The 12569-nt window shown below is 35.4% G+C and overlaps 1 protein-coding gene across 1 annotated transcript in view; it reads left to right on the top strand.

Moving 5' to 3' along the window:
• Window positions 1–12569, top strand: part of ITFG1 (integrin alpha FG-GAP repeat containing 1) — a gene marked incomplete at both ends in the record, with an annotated part of 68138 nt that overhangs the window by 35440 nt on the left and 20129 nt on the right. Inside the window, 4 exons of the mRNA XM_079541626.1 lie at window positions 588–682; window positions 3395–3567; window positions 10281–10431; window positions 10912–11020. Coding sequence (XP_079397752.1) covers window positions 588–682; window positions 3395–3567; window positions 10281–10431; window positions 10912–11020 — 528 coding nt within the window. The remainder of the gene's footprint in view (window positions 1–587; window positions 683–3394; window positions 3568–10280; window positions 10432–10911; window positions 11021–12569) is intronic.

Raw genomic sequence — 12569 nt, 5'->3', positions numbered from 1 at the left:
ATGTTGCTTTTTTAAACATGCAAAAGGTTATCATTCTACTGAAGTTACTGGAAATGAATGTGCCAGAAGAACATTCCTAAGGATCTGTAGTTCTGGAACTTAGTAGCCATTCTGTTGGACAACTTCCCTGTGTTGTTTTTACCTGTTAATATAAATGAATGTATTACATGTGGACTCCAGAGGCTTAGTCTTTCTGACAGTGCAGGAGTTGAAAATGAGTTGAAAAACTATTAGTTTGTACAGTGGGTTTGAGGTGGTAGATCTATAGAAAGCATGATCTTCCCCAGAGGGGCTGAGAAAATTACTAAGTATTTGTTCTTCTAAGTATCTTATTTAACATCAGAAATAAAATCTGAAACTTCCTCTCTGCTATGGGTCAATATGAAAATACATGAGCAAAGATGACCTTCAAACAAAGGTCCCAGATTAGATGATTGCAATGGCTAAGGATTTTTTAAATTCTCCATTCTATCTTGGTCTAATTTTTCACCTTTAAAAAGAATAAATAATTCCCAGCTGATCATCTCTTGCATGCAGAGTTTCTGAGCTCACAAATACAAGTGGACTTTTTCTGTTCTCTTTGGCAGATGGTGATGGACGAAGTGAACATTTGTTACCAGTTTGTGAAGATGTAAACTGTCAAAAAAGTGCCATCTACTTAACTAAGCTAGGAATGGATCAGGTATTGTTACTTTGAAATTGTCAAGGGGAAGGACTATGCTGTGTTTCGAGTTAATAAGAAATAAGAGAAGCACGTTTTCTCTTCTAGGTAGTCAAACTTCTTCACCTGCAAAGATACTGTGTAAAAGATTTTTATGTATGTATTTTTTATTTATGAAATTATGGTTTTGGCAGAAAAACTTGCATACCTAGAAAACTATATAATGGATTATTCACAATGGAAAATACCCAAGAAAATTACAGAGACTTCTGGTGAGTCTTTTTCTTGAGTGCAGAACAGTGCAACCTAAGCACCAAAGCTGCTCTAGCGATAGATTTAAAAAAAAAAAAAAATAGATGAAAGTATTCCATTAAGGTTTGGAAATAGAGCTAATTAATTCAAATAAGTGTCTTCATGTCAGTTTAAATTAGAGAGTTATTTCTGTTGTAAAAAAATAATTTAAAAAAAATCATCTAATTGAACCAGCCCACACCTTAACCCACAGTTCTACAGCATCTTTCATAGTTTGTAACAAAGTGCATTTCCAAATGGTATCTGAGGATTGCTTTCACTGAGTATCTTCAAGGTTGGGTTTCTAATAAACTAATTCAACTTTGGGCAAGATATTTCTTGTTTTGAAAGACATAGTCATAAAACTAATTCAGCATATTTTGTTACTATGTATTAATTTATTTTAAAGTTCTGGTTCTATCCTTCCTTATCACTGCTTGTTTATTGTGATGTTTAATGAAATAAAAGCAGTTAAAACAGTTCCATGATAGCATATGATGTAATAAGTAGAAACATGTAGCAATTGAAAATAGATATCTGTAGAATTTGTGGTTCTGAGCAGTTATGCCGTGGAGAGGCATGCAGTGGCACGTGAGGCTTTGGAGTTGTTGCTCTGTTAAGATTTTGTTTTGATAGATGTCTGTCAGTCTGCAGCGTATTTACTTGTGCTGTTTTTGGCACAGCTGGATGGTTACTAGAAAGCCAAGCAGATCTAAGAGAATGATTTCAAAGATGAACTTATTTCATATAGGTTTTACATAACATAATGATTTAATCTTTTAAACTGAGAAATTTTCTCTTGGATGATGTGGCCAAAGGACAGGCCAAGTTACATTTGAGTGACAGGCAGAGATTGAGATGTACTAACAGTTTGAAAGAAGCAACCAGAAGAATTGCTACCAGACCTTAAGTACAATCCCTTACAGTGTATCATATCATGGTTGATGTTTGGCCATCGCAGGCTTTTTTACCTTCATCTGCAATAGCTACAGACTAATGCAGTTGCTGATCTAGTTGTTTTCTTCACCTATTGATTTATATGTTTGCATTTCATTGTAGACTTTACAGTTGTGAAATAGCTTTTTTATGAATCCTGAAGTAAAAAACATGCAAATTTAATATAATCTTAAAAATTTCATTTTGAATTTTGTTTCTTTAAAATAGCGTTACCGTATGTGGGATCATATAGAAAGTACACGATTACATACAAATATATTTTAATGCAATGGCTTTGTTGGTCGTTCCATGCAAAGTAAAAACTATATTTTATTTAGTGTTTCTGATTCCAATCTGTTTTTCAAAGTTACAGTACTTCTCAACATCACTGATCTTTTTCATGAGAGTGAAATGATAAGAAGTCACCCCTTGAAAATTTTCTCAGTCTTTTTTCAAATTTATATAATTTTCTTAGATTTTTCAAACCAGCAGCTAGTAGTAACTAAATAGGCACACACGTTTTGGAAAGCAGGGGTAGAATATGACAAAGTATGTAGAATCTCAAGAGTTTCCTGCAGTGGTGTTATGGATCTTCTTAACATTTGAAACGCTGTGACTCATGCAGGCAAAAATGCATTATATGCATGTCTTGTTGATCTGTTCCAGGCTTCTAAGCTGTCTGTGATAACTAGAAAGAGTTCAGCTTAATGAACGTTCTAAATAATTCTTGAGGCTTTTCTAATGTGTATGTAGCTGTATGGAATCTCAAGAGACCAGTCCAAGTGAGCAGACAATTGCCACATGGCTGGAATGTTGCTGTGTGCAGGATTGCATAGTGAGGGAGTTTCTCCACAGCAGGAAACAATGCTGTCAGGGATCTCATTCTGGTTCCTGAAATAGCTAAGTTAGGGCTTGGGTGAGAGACATTTGAGATGCTCTTAAGTGCTATTGACATTGCTGGTAGTGATCCTTTAGGATGCCACACTTCTGTTCTTTTGAAGACGTTATCAGTTAATTGACCTAGAAAATTCTGGCTTTAAAAATGCACTGAATTTTTCTGTAGAATTGAAATGTTAACTCTTGTACTTCGGTTTCTTATCCATTTGTGAAATTACTTCGATTTTAATTAAGTTAAATTCCTATTTAGCACCTGTGTAGCCCTTTGTGGTAAGTGCAGATAGATCCTGTTTCTTATGAAGGAGAAATTATACTTTGCATTTCCTTTGTACTTTCACAGATTTGATGACGGTACAGTCCTCTCCTAGTTTGTGGGCTTTTTATGCATGTGTTCTGGAATAACCAAGTACATTGAAAAGATTTCACATTACATTGTACATTTGGGTGTCAGAGTTAGGAAATAATCTTTATTGTCTCTTGAAAATTTGCAAACTGCTTCAGAGTCCTGACTCAGCACAGAATTGTCAGTTGTTGTAAATAGAGATAGGTATTCTTCATAAATGAAATGGATTTTCTTACCTATCTGTTCTTTTCTAACTTCTTTCACAGTGGATTCCAGTCTTGCAAGACTTCAGAAATAAAGACACACTTTGGGGCTTTGTAAAAAATCAAACTGACAAAACTACATCAGAAGTTTCATTTCCAATGACTCTTCATATTGGAGATTACAACATGGATGGCTACCCAGATGCCCTTGCTATACTAAAGAACACATCTGGAAGGTAATGACCATTATGTAGATGTTAGATCTTCAGTCATACAAATTATTAATTTTAGTACATCTTGTTCATTTTATGAAGTGAACAACATGTCTGATCTCAGTCCATGGCAGTACAAAGTGCCATTTTAGGCTTTCCTCCCTGGTCACAGGCCGTCTCTCCTTGTCCTTTCCCATCTTCTGTAAAAGAACACTTGCAATGTTAGCTAGTAACATTAGTCTGCTGAGAGTTCAGGGAAACCCATTCCACGTCATATCCCATTTTATGTCCTCTGAATGGAGATTGCTGAAATATGTGATTGTGTGCTTTGCTCCTTCTGAGATCCTGATGTTTTAGATGCACCTGTTTGCTTACTGGTCACTTTATATTATCCAATTTCAATCAAAATAGAATCATAGAATCATGTTGTTTTTCTCCTTTGAAAAATTGTTAAGTCACTTGTATAATGGCATTTTCTTTTCTCATGGTGTGCTGTGATGCACAATTGGCAAGGTGGTATATGTAATATTTATTAGATACTTGTGTGCAAAGAATCTTTGCCATTACTTCACTTCAGGTGAAGTTTTGATGTTTACAGTGCTTTAGCCTATATATTAAAGGCAAGCTACAAGTACTAGTTTCATTTCAGCTTAATTTTTCTTTTGTATTGAATTCTTCTTGCCTGCATTTTTTTCTGTTTTTTGTATCAATCTATATCTAACTTTTTTATGAAGTAAGCTTTTTCCCCCTCTTCTGGGTGCCTCCAGAACAGTTCTTTCACATTTAAACTTCACTACTGAAATGTACCACGATAAAATCGCTTTTTCCCTGATTAATACATGGTTATTGGATTCCTTGCTATGTGAATGTCATATTTTTTTTCTTGATTTCATCTTGCTTTCAGGATGTTTAATGAAGCTACTTTCATTACCTTTCCCTGTTGCTGATAGTTTACTTTGCTCCTCCTTATTTGTTTGGATGTTCTGTATAGTTCTTGTCCTCAGTAGGAAAGGACAGTACCTCTCAGCATTGCTGCAGTTTCAGTTGATCTGTTCAAATCTCTTAAAGTTTTTTGAGCCATTTCGCCAATTGATCCCTTTTCATGGAAGGCCAAGCAACTTGTTGTTCAAAGATGAAATGTTCTGGTTTTTTAAAACGTTTTCTCGTGTTGCATATGCTTAAGTGATCAGAAGGTAATGGATGCCCCACTGAGAGTAGCTGGGATTTATCTAGTACTTAGTAGATCATCACTCGTGATTTAGCTGAGGCAATAATTAGGCTTTTTTTTTTTTTTTTACTTTGAGATTCCTGATTTTATATATATATAAAATCTGATCTATATATTACAGAGGGATATTTGTATTAGCAGGAGGAGTCTATGTTTGTTTCAAGGCACAGTAGAGGAATTTTTTTATTATTATTTTCTGGGGAGGAAAGAGAGAAAGCTGCCATGGCAGAGTATATGAGGATGAGGACCATTTCTGATTCAGTTTTTCAAACTTCAGTTTATTAATGTATGCTGTCAAAATCTCATACATCTCTGCAATCACTGAAATTAATCAAAACCTACTAGGTCACAGCCAGAAAATGTGTGCCATCAGTGGAATATATACTGCAGTGTTTTAAATCTTAGAGGGAAGGAAAATAAAAGCTTCTAATGTTCCCTATTAACTTTGTCAGTGTACTTGTTCTCCTACTTTGCTTCATTGTTTGCCTTCCAGCCCTTTGTCTTGCTGCAGTCTGGTGTTGCGGCAGGTGTAGTGATCCAAGCTGGGAGACTGCTGTACATCGTGGAGTTAGTGATCCGCATAACTGTTGACCTGAGTTACAAGCATGCCTGTGCTGTTCTGCACATATCACTTGGCTGCAGGACAAACTTAGCAGCTAACAGAGAAGCCTGTGGGCAACTCCCACTTGGCACCTGGTGATGGTCCCACTGGCATGTCCTTGTCTTTACCTTGAAGTGATGTGTGTTTTGTGAACGTCGTTTCAGTTGACAGTGGAAATGATGAATAGAATTGTTTACTTTTCAGAAAAATCTAAAGGAGCTCTGGGCACCATAATGCCAATGAACCTCAGTACTGATAGGATATGCACAGTATGCTGTGCCCTGTCCTTCGTTCTGTCTAGTACTGCACAATTTGTGTTTTCCAGCACCTGAAGAGCTCTAAGATTATCCATGCTAGTCACTTTTTCTCTCTCATGTCATCTCCTCTAAAAGGTATTTTAATCAATACCGTATGAAGTCTTAAAATCTTTCTCATTGGGATCTATGATGAATACTTGCACTAGTACATTACCGGGAAAAATCAAGTCTGTCACAGTCGTATTTATTATCTAGCTGTGTATGTTTTATGAGAGTTGGGTGCAGGTTCATAGTTTCAATTAATTCTAGACATGAAAATAACAGAATCTCACTTTAGTGCTTAGAAGAGTAGATAGACAGAATTTAGATTCTTAAGTCAGTATTAATCCAGATCCTCCAGCGGTTGCATAAACATGAGTGACTCACTGACATTTTTGTGTTTGAGCTCCTTGCATACTGACACATGCCTAAAACTGAAGAGCTGTGTGCTTATATTCTTCCTACACAGTGTTGTGATTCAGACACAAAGCAGTGAGCAACAGAGCTCTGCCACTACTTCTGAGCCTTAAGATAACTAGTATAGCTGTTGTTCTGTTTGGGTTTTTTTCAGTTGTTGTTGTGAATGTTGTTTTTCAAATGTGTCAGAGAACTGGTGATTCTATTACTGCCCAGAATCTACATAGACAAAGTTAAACCACTCAGACTGTGAATGTCGTTTTTTTTCTCCATAGCCTTTCTTAGTTGGGATTTTACATCTTCTTTTCAGCATCACTGAAATAATATTAAAAAGTCTACACTAGCAAACTTTTACTTAAGGCCCATAAATCTTGGTTTAGGGTCCGTATTGAGTATGTATTATGATGGTTAGGATATTTCAAAAGGACTTCAAGAGGATTTCAGAAGTACAGAAGTGGAGGGAGGATTAAGTTACCTTTTAATGTTATTGGGCACCTCTCTTCTCTGCCAGGATTATGCTTAGGGCAGCAAATAATACTTAAATGTTTACATAGTTCATAAGTAATTACTCCTACAAAAGCCCAGGGTGTTGCCTGTCTGACTGCAACTGCAGTGAATTACTGTGCTACACTTGTCTTTATTTTCTTTGCTTCTGAAATTTCTATTCAGTTGGGTGTGCCTTAGAAGTTATTTCGAAACTTGACTTCAAAGTTGAATGGCACATTGTTATGCATAAGGACTGAGAGTACTGGCAGGTGATTTGGCAGGCTGCACAAAGTAAGGTTCAGAGAGATGAGGAAGTCTGGAAAAAAAAGTAACTAAGGAATAAACTGTATGTTAACACTGTATATTCCCAATATTAATATAAAAGTAACGAAAAGATGTTCTATACCAATTATCAAATATCACTTTCACAGTACCATGAAGTCACTGTTTCTGAGAAACGCAAGCAAATGCTTCCTTTTAAAATGTGTAACTGGGTTATAGTGTAGAGAGAGTTAAACGTGTGGGAACTAAATTAGAAGATCGTCTTAAATCAGAGCAAGTTAAAATGGAAGCCTTATTTAATTGATTTTAAACACTTCCGAATCAAGCTGTTTATTTCTTTCTCTGAAGCCTTTCATGCTACATCTATAAATCTAATTTCTGTGATTGATTACTGTGATTAAATGATAAAGCATTTTTGTCAACTCTTGACCTCAATCTGTGCTGTAGTTTAGAAAGCCTAGCTTCTAGATGCTAACTGAAGGAAATTAAAAGAGGCAAAAACCATTGTATTCATCTGAAAATATACTGATACATGATGATGGAAGAATATCATTAAAATAATTATGTTATACTTCTGGAAAGTACTTTCAGAACAATTCTTTTAAATGCCTACAAAACAGTGAAATAAAGACATCTATTGTAGTTAGGAATAACTTTGGCTTGCTGGCTGTCCTGGTGAGCAAGTTCAGAAAATGATTAATAGCTTCAAATATTCATAGAGCTGCCATAAGGCCACAGTGTTTCATCTCCTGCTGTATCCTGTATTTTCAATAAAGGCATGTAATGTTCTTTTGACTTGAGTGAAATCCTCCTCAATAGAATTCCAGTCTGCAGATTTCTCTTTAGGCTACATACGTGAATATTTCTTCCTTCTAGTTATGGCTATACTGGGATGTGTAGAATAGTATAGAATAACAGGTATTTTTTAATCTGTAGTTCCTGGTTTGTCTCTATTTGCTGTCTTATCTAAATTTATTAATTTTTTCACTTCTTGGTTTTAAATTCGTAATGTTGAAAGTGTAAGTACTGCATATAAACCTATAAATGCTTATCTTTCATTCTGCCACATAATTAGATGAAACATTTTTTAATCATTTGTTTCCAACTTGTTTTAATTAGATACTAATAATTGGCATCTTGAATTGCAAACATGTAATCTAAGGAATCATTTTTTTAGTGAGGCTTTCAGTCAGAGGGAATGCTTTCACTGGTAAATACTGTATTCCCCAGTATGCCATTACTTTATCACAGACTTCGATGATAAATAGTAGTAAAGATGGAGATATGGACATAGTAAGAAACTGAGTATGGACAGTTGAATGAACAGTTTCGAGTGTAATACACTTGTATGAAATTATCCAGGCACAGTTTAAAATCAGTGTGTGCATATATATGTGTGTGTGCATATATATATATATTAGTTCTTTGCATGTGTCTACTTGTAAGAACTCTAATTAAACTAGATCACCTTTGCCTAAATCATGGTTAGTTTCATCGCCTGTCAGAGGCAAAGCCAGATAAACAACTTGTTTAAGGCATGGTATTTATGAGCCAACCTACAGTTACGCATTGTCTTAAAAATAGTTTTTTTGCTTGTCTTTGTTTCTGATGTGGAAGGGTAAAGGAAATTGGCATTTCCCTTTTAAATGATGCTTTGATTTATATCTTCCCTTATTCTCCCAATGCATTTGGTATTATTTTGATGTTTTCAAAGTCTTTGAATGCACATTACCAAGGAAAGGAGAATAAAAAGCTTCCTACAGTGAATAACCTTGTCTATCCATTCAAAAGGCTTATCATTTAGACTACAACAATATTCTGTATTTAAGTGTAATGCCATGTTTTCATCTTTGTTTTTGAAATAGCGTGATAATTTCTAGCTGTTTGAAAAATGAGAATTGAAAGAAAGCATCTTTTTAAAAGAGTATGTCGAGGTGACGAGAAAGAGAAATTGAAAGAATTTGCTTAGCTCGAGTTGTCACCTTTTATAGTTGGATAATTTCACATGATACTGATATAATGCATGACATTAAATGCTCAGATTCATTTTAAGTTGCAGTTACGAGTTCTCAGGTTCAGGTAATACACTGTCCTAAACATTGTAGATAGTCTAATTTGATCTATGGCTGAGCATTAATTCTATGTGCTTGCACTTTTAACAGTGAAATTACAAAAAGGTTTTTTCATATTAAGGTCCAGTCAAATTCAGGCATAGAGCAGAAAAACAGAGACCTTTCTTTTGTTTTTCACAGAAGTTCAAGAAACATGATTGTATTGTTTTGGGGAAAGTATTTTAATATCCCATTTTATTTTTTATGCATCTTTGATGCCAGTGCAAGTTTTGAAATACTAACTGATACTGTGCAAAGAAACTTACTTACTTCAGCATCAGAAGTATTTTTTCACAAGGTAAAGGTTTTGTCCTCCTCTAACTCTGAAATTGAGGGAGCAGAAATGTGAATATTGTGAGTTTTGATTCTTCTTATTAGCAAATATTCCACGGAAATAAAGAAAACCAGAAACTTTCATAAGGAGAAATGCTGAAGTTGCTTCTGCTTTTGACTGCATCCTGGTAGCCTTGGATGCTGTTAAATATGGAAAAACACCTTCTCATCACCCTCTGTGATGGCATTACATTCAAGGTCATAATGAAGAAATTCTTTTGATTATTGCCCTTGGCTCTAACATGCATAGCTAGCCTTGCAGAATGCTGGCTGTTTTGTCTCCTGGCTCCCTTCAGAGAAAGAGGAGGAAACTTCATCTGTTCCCAGTGATGGATCCCTGTGGGCTTCCAGGGTAGTAACTGAGACTTGCCAAGCAATCAGGTACACAGCTGGTCAAGTCCTGAAGGTTTTCACAGTCCTAGTGAGGGTGGTGGTCTTATGGTATCATGGACTGGGTATACACTGTTAGCCATCAGAGTACGTGTGAGGCCTGTGTCACTCGTTGTTTCCCAGTGACCAGTTAATGTGTATTAGATGACTTCTTCAAAAATGAGATTGTTTGCTATACTACACCTGGCAACATGATCTGTTTGTGTCAATATTTGAGCCCTTCTTGTCATAAAATAACAAAAAAGCACCAATTTGTTTTAGGGAGTACATAAGCTGAAAGACCTTGGTGAGGGAATACGGAAAGCAGTAGATAGGTACACTTGTACTTGAGTCAGAATAAAGTAAGAAGAACAAAGTTATTCCTGCTGTTTTGAACCTATTTATTTAACATATTTGTTAGTTTAAATCAGGCATGACATGAGTTTTGTGACTGTAAGGCTAGAATAAATGCTTATTGATTTTTAAATGTCTGCTAGCTTTTTGAGTGATTTTTTAAATTGAATATATATTTCAGTTGGTTTCAAAATTACAAAGATATTGTAATTTATTATTTTATAGGAATTAAATTGTTGTTCATACATAATGTCTTACAGCAATCAACAAGCATTTTTACTAGAAAATGTCCCATGCAATAATGCAAGCTGCAAGAGTGCACGTCGTATGTTTAAAGTTTTTTGGGAGCTCTCTGACTTAAATCAAATCAAAGATGCAGTCGTAGCAACCTTCTTTGATATCTACGAAGATGTAAGTTCAACTCTTTACTGCAGCAAAGTGTCACTCCTGTGCTGCTGTATATGTTTTGTGTTATTCTTACACTGCCATGTATAAACATTGGCTTTACAGCACGTGGCAGGCAGTGCTTTCAGACTGGGATGTTTCTGCATGCTGTTGAAATGCTCTCTGGAAGATGGGCAGGTAGCAGCAGCCCATTCACGGACTAAAAGTTTGCCAGCCTTCCATTTGCTGTTTGAACTGCTCTCTTCAGTGCCATGGAAGACACAAACCTCGTGTATTATCCTTGTTATGTGTGGATGGAGGGTCTAATATTGCCATAGATTAATATAATACTAAATATATTATAACTGGTAGAGGAAAAGTAAACTTTGCTGCACGCTTTTTTTCTTTTCCTTTGTGTCTCTAAGGGAATTTATTTACTGAATTTAGATGCTATGTAAAGTAAATCAGCATTCTCATTCCTAACTCAACTTTTTTTTTTCCCTCTAGGGAATCTTGGATATCATTGTAGTAAGCAAGGGCCACTCCAGTGAAGACTTTGCTATCCATACGTTAAAAAACAACTTTGAAGCAGATGCATATTTTGTTAAAGTTATTGGTAAGTTATTACCATAAAATCAGGTCAAAATCAGATCTTGAGGGGAATGTGAATATTTGATCCTCTGTACATGATAACATTATGGTAATGCAGTGTGCATGGCAGTACTAGAAAAAAAAATACGGCATGGAAAATGTTAGGGTCTGTAGAAAGAGATTGCAGAATCTATACTTGGATAATTCATTTTTGTTTGGTTTCAAAGGTTGGGTTTTTTTCCTAATTTTAAGTTAGCATACTTGATTTCCAAGCAATTCTGTCCACTATTCTCCGTACTTCTGTTGTTCTAATATCACTTCACTAGTTTTTAATAACAGTTTTGACCACGATGTCCTGCAAGTAAATAAGTGTTCATTATCTCTGGGTGTGTGCTTTTACTTAGAAAGCAGGTCATATCTCACTTGTTACCTAGAGGTGGGCTAAATCCTTCCTTTCATTTTGAAGCTTTGGTTCTTCACTTCTGCATCTTAGCAAAATCCTAAAGACAGATACTAGATCTTTAAAAGATCTTCTGGCTTTCAGAGGAAAACTAATTATGAAATGTCAAAAATTATGATCTGCAGGGAAACTGAGTTATTCATTCTAAAAGTGAAATGTGAAGAAATTCATGTCTTCAATCCATGGTAATATATAACCATAGGGGAACAAGTGTGTGGCTTTCTGTTGTCCATGCCTTCTGTGATGGATATGACAGAAATTAACAAACTTACAACAAGAGTAAATAGTAAGAGTAATTTCCTAAACAGCAACTTTTGAAGTACTAATATAAATTCCTGGAGAAGCTGCAGAGTTTCCATCATTGGAGACTTATACAACTAGATTGAACAAACTATGTAGTATATCTGGTTTTGAGGGAAAGGGCTGGACTTGGCTGACCTCAAGGGCTCCCTTTTGTGAATCTTCTATATAATACTTTCACTTATCTCCAAATGTAACATAGCGCTGTCACTGTAAAAGCAACATAATTCTACACATATCTATTCTTCAGCATAGACTTTAATGTCTCATGATATTTAAAATTTAGAGGAAGATCAGCCTATTAGTCACTGACCTAATAAAAATGTAATTATGCTTATAGGTATGTATGCCACAACAATTCAGAAGAGATCCATAAGACATTAAAGCAGCATTGGCTTGAAGGAATGGGCTTTGTCTGTTCACCGTGACTATTTTTTTATCTTGGCTATTTTCAGAATTTAGGCAAGAAACAATAAACAAATACATTTATTTTCATTTGTACCTTGAGTGGTTGTGCTATTTTCTTTCCAGCAAGGACTTCTGTCCTAATTTACTGGAGTTTCTCTTCCCATATCCTTTGGAAATGATGCAGAATCTAGGCCAAAATGAACTGGTTTCATTTCAGTGATCTTCTGCATGGAGCATATTTCATGTTCTGCATGATCTATTCTGAGAGTACGTTTCCATGTCTCAGTCAGTTTCGTGTTTTCAGCCTAAATTTATGTATTACATGGCATGAAATACATCTTAACAGAACAATTTAGGATGACAGATAGCATGGCAAGGATGTGTGAATTAATTAAAGCATTGGTTT

This window comes from Tetrao urogallus (assembly GCF_951394365.1).
Source record: "Tetrao urogallus genome assembly, chromosome: 12".
Classification (NCBI taxonomy): domain Eukaryota; kingdom Metazoa; phylum Chordata; class Aves; order Galliformes; family Phasianidae; genus Tetrao; species Tetrao urogallus.
The sequence above is the reverse complement of the archived record's forward strand: the minus strand, read 5'-3'. Positions and strand labels throughout refer to the sequence as shown.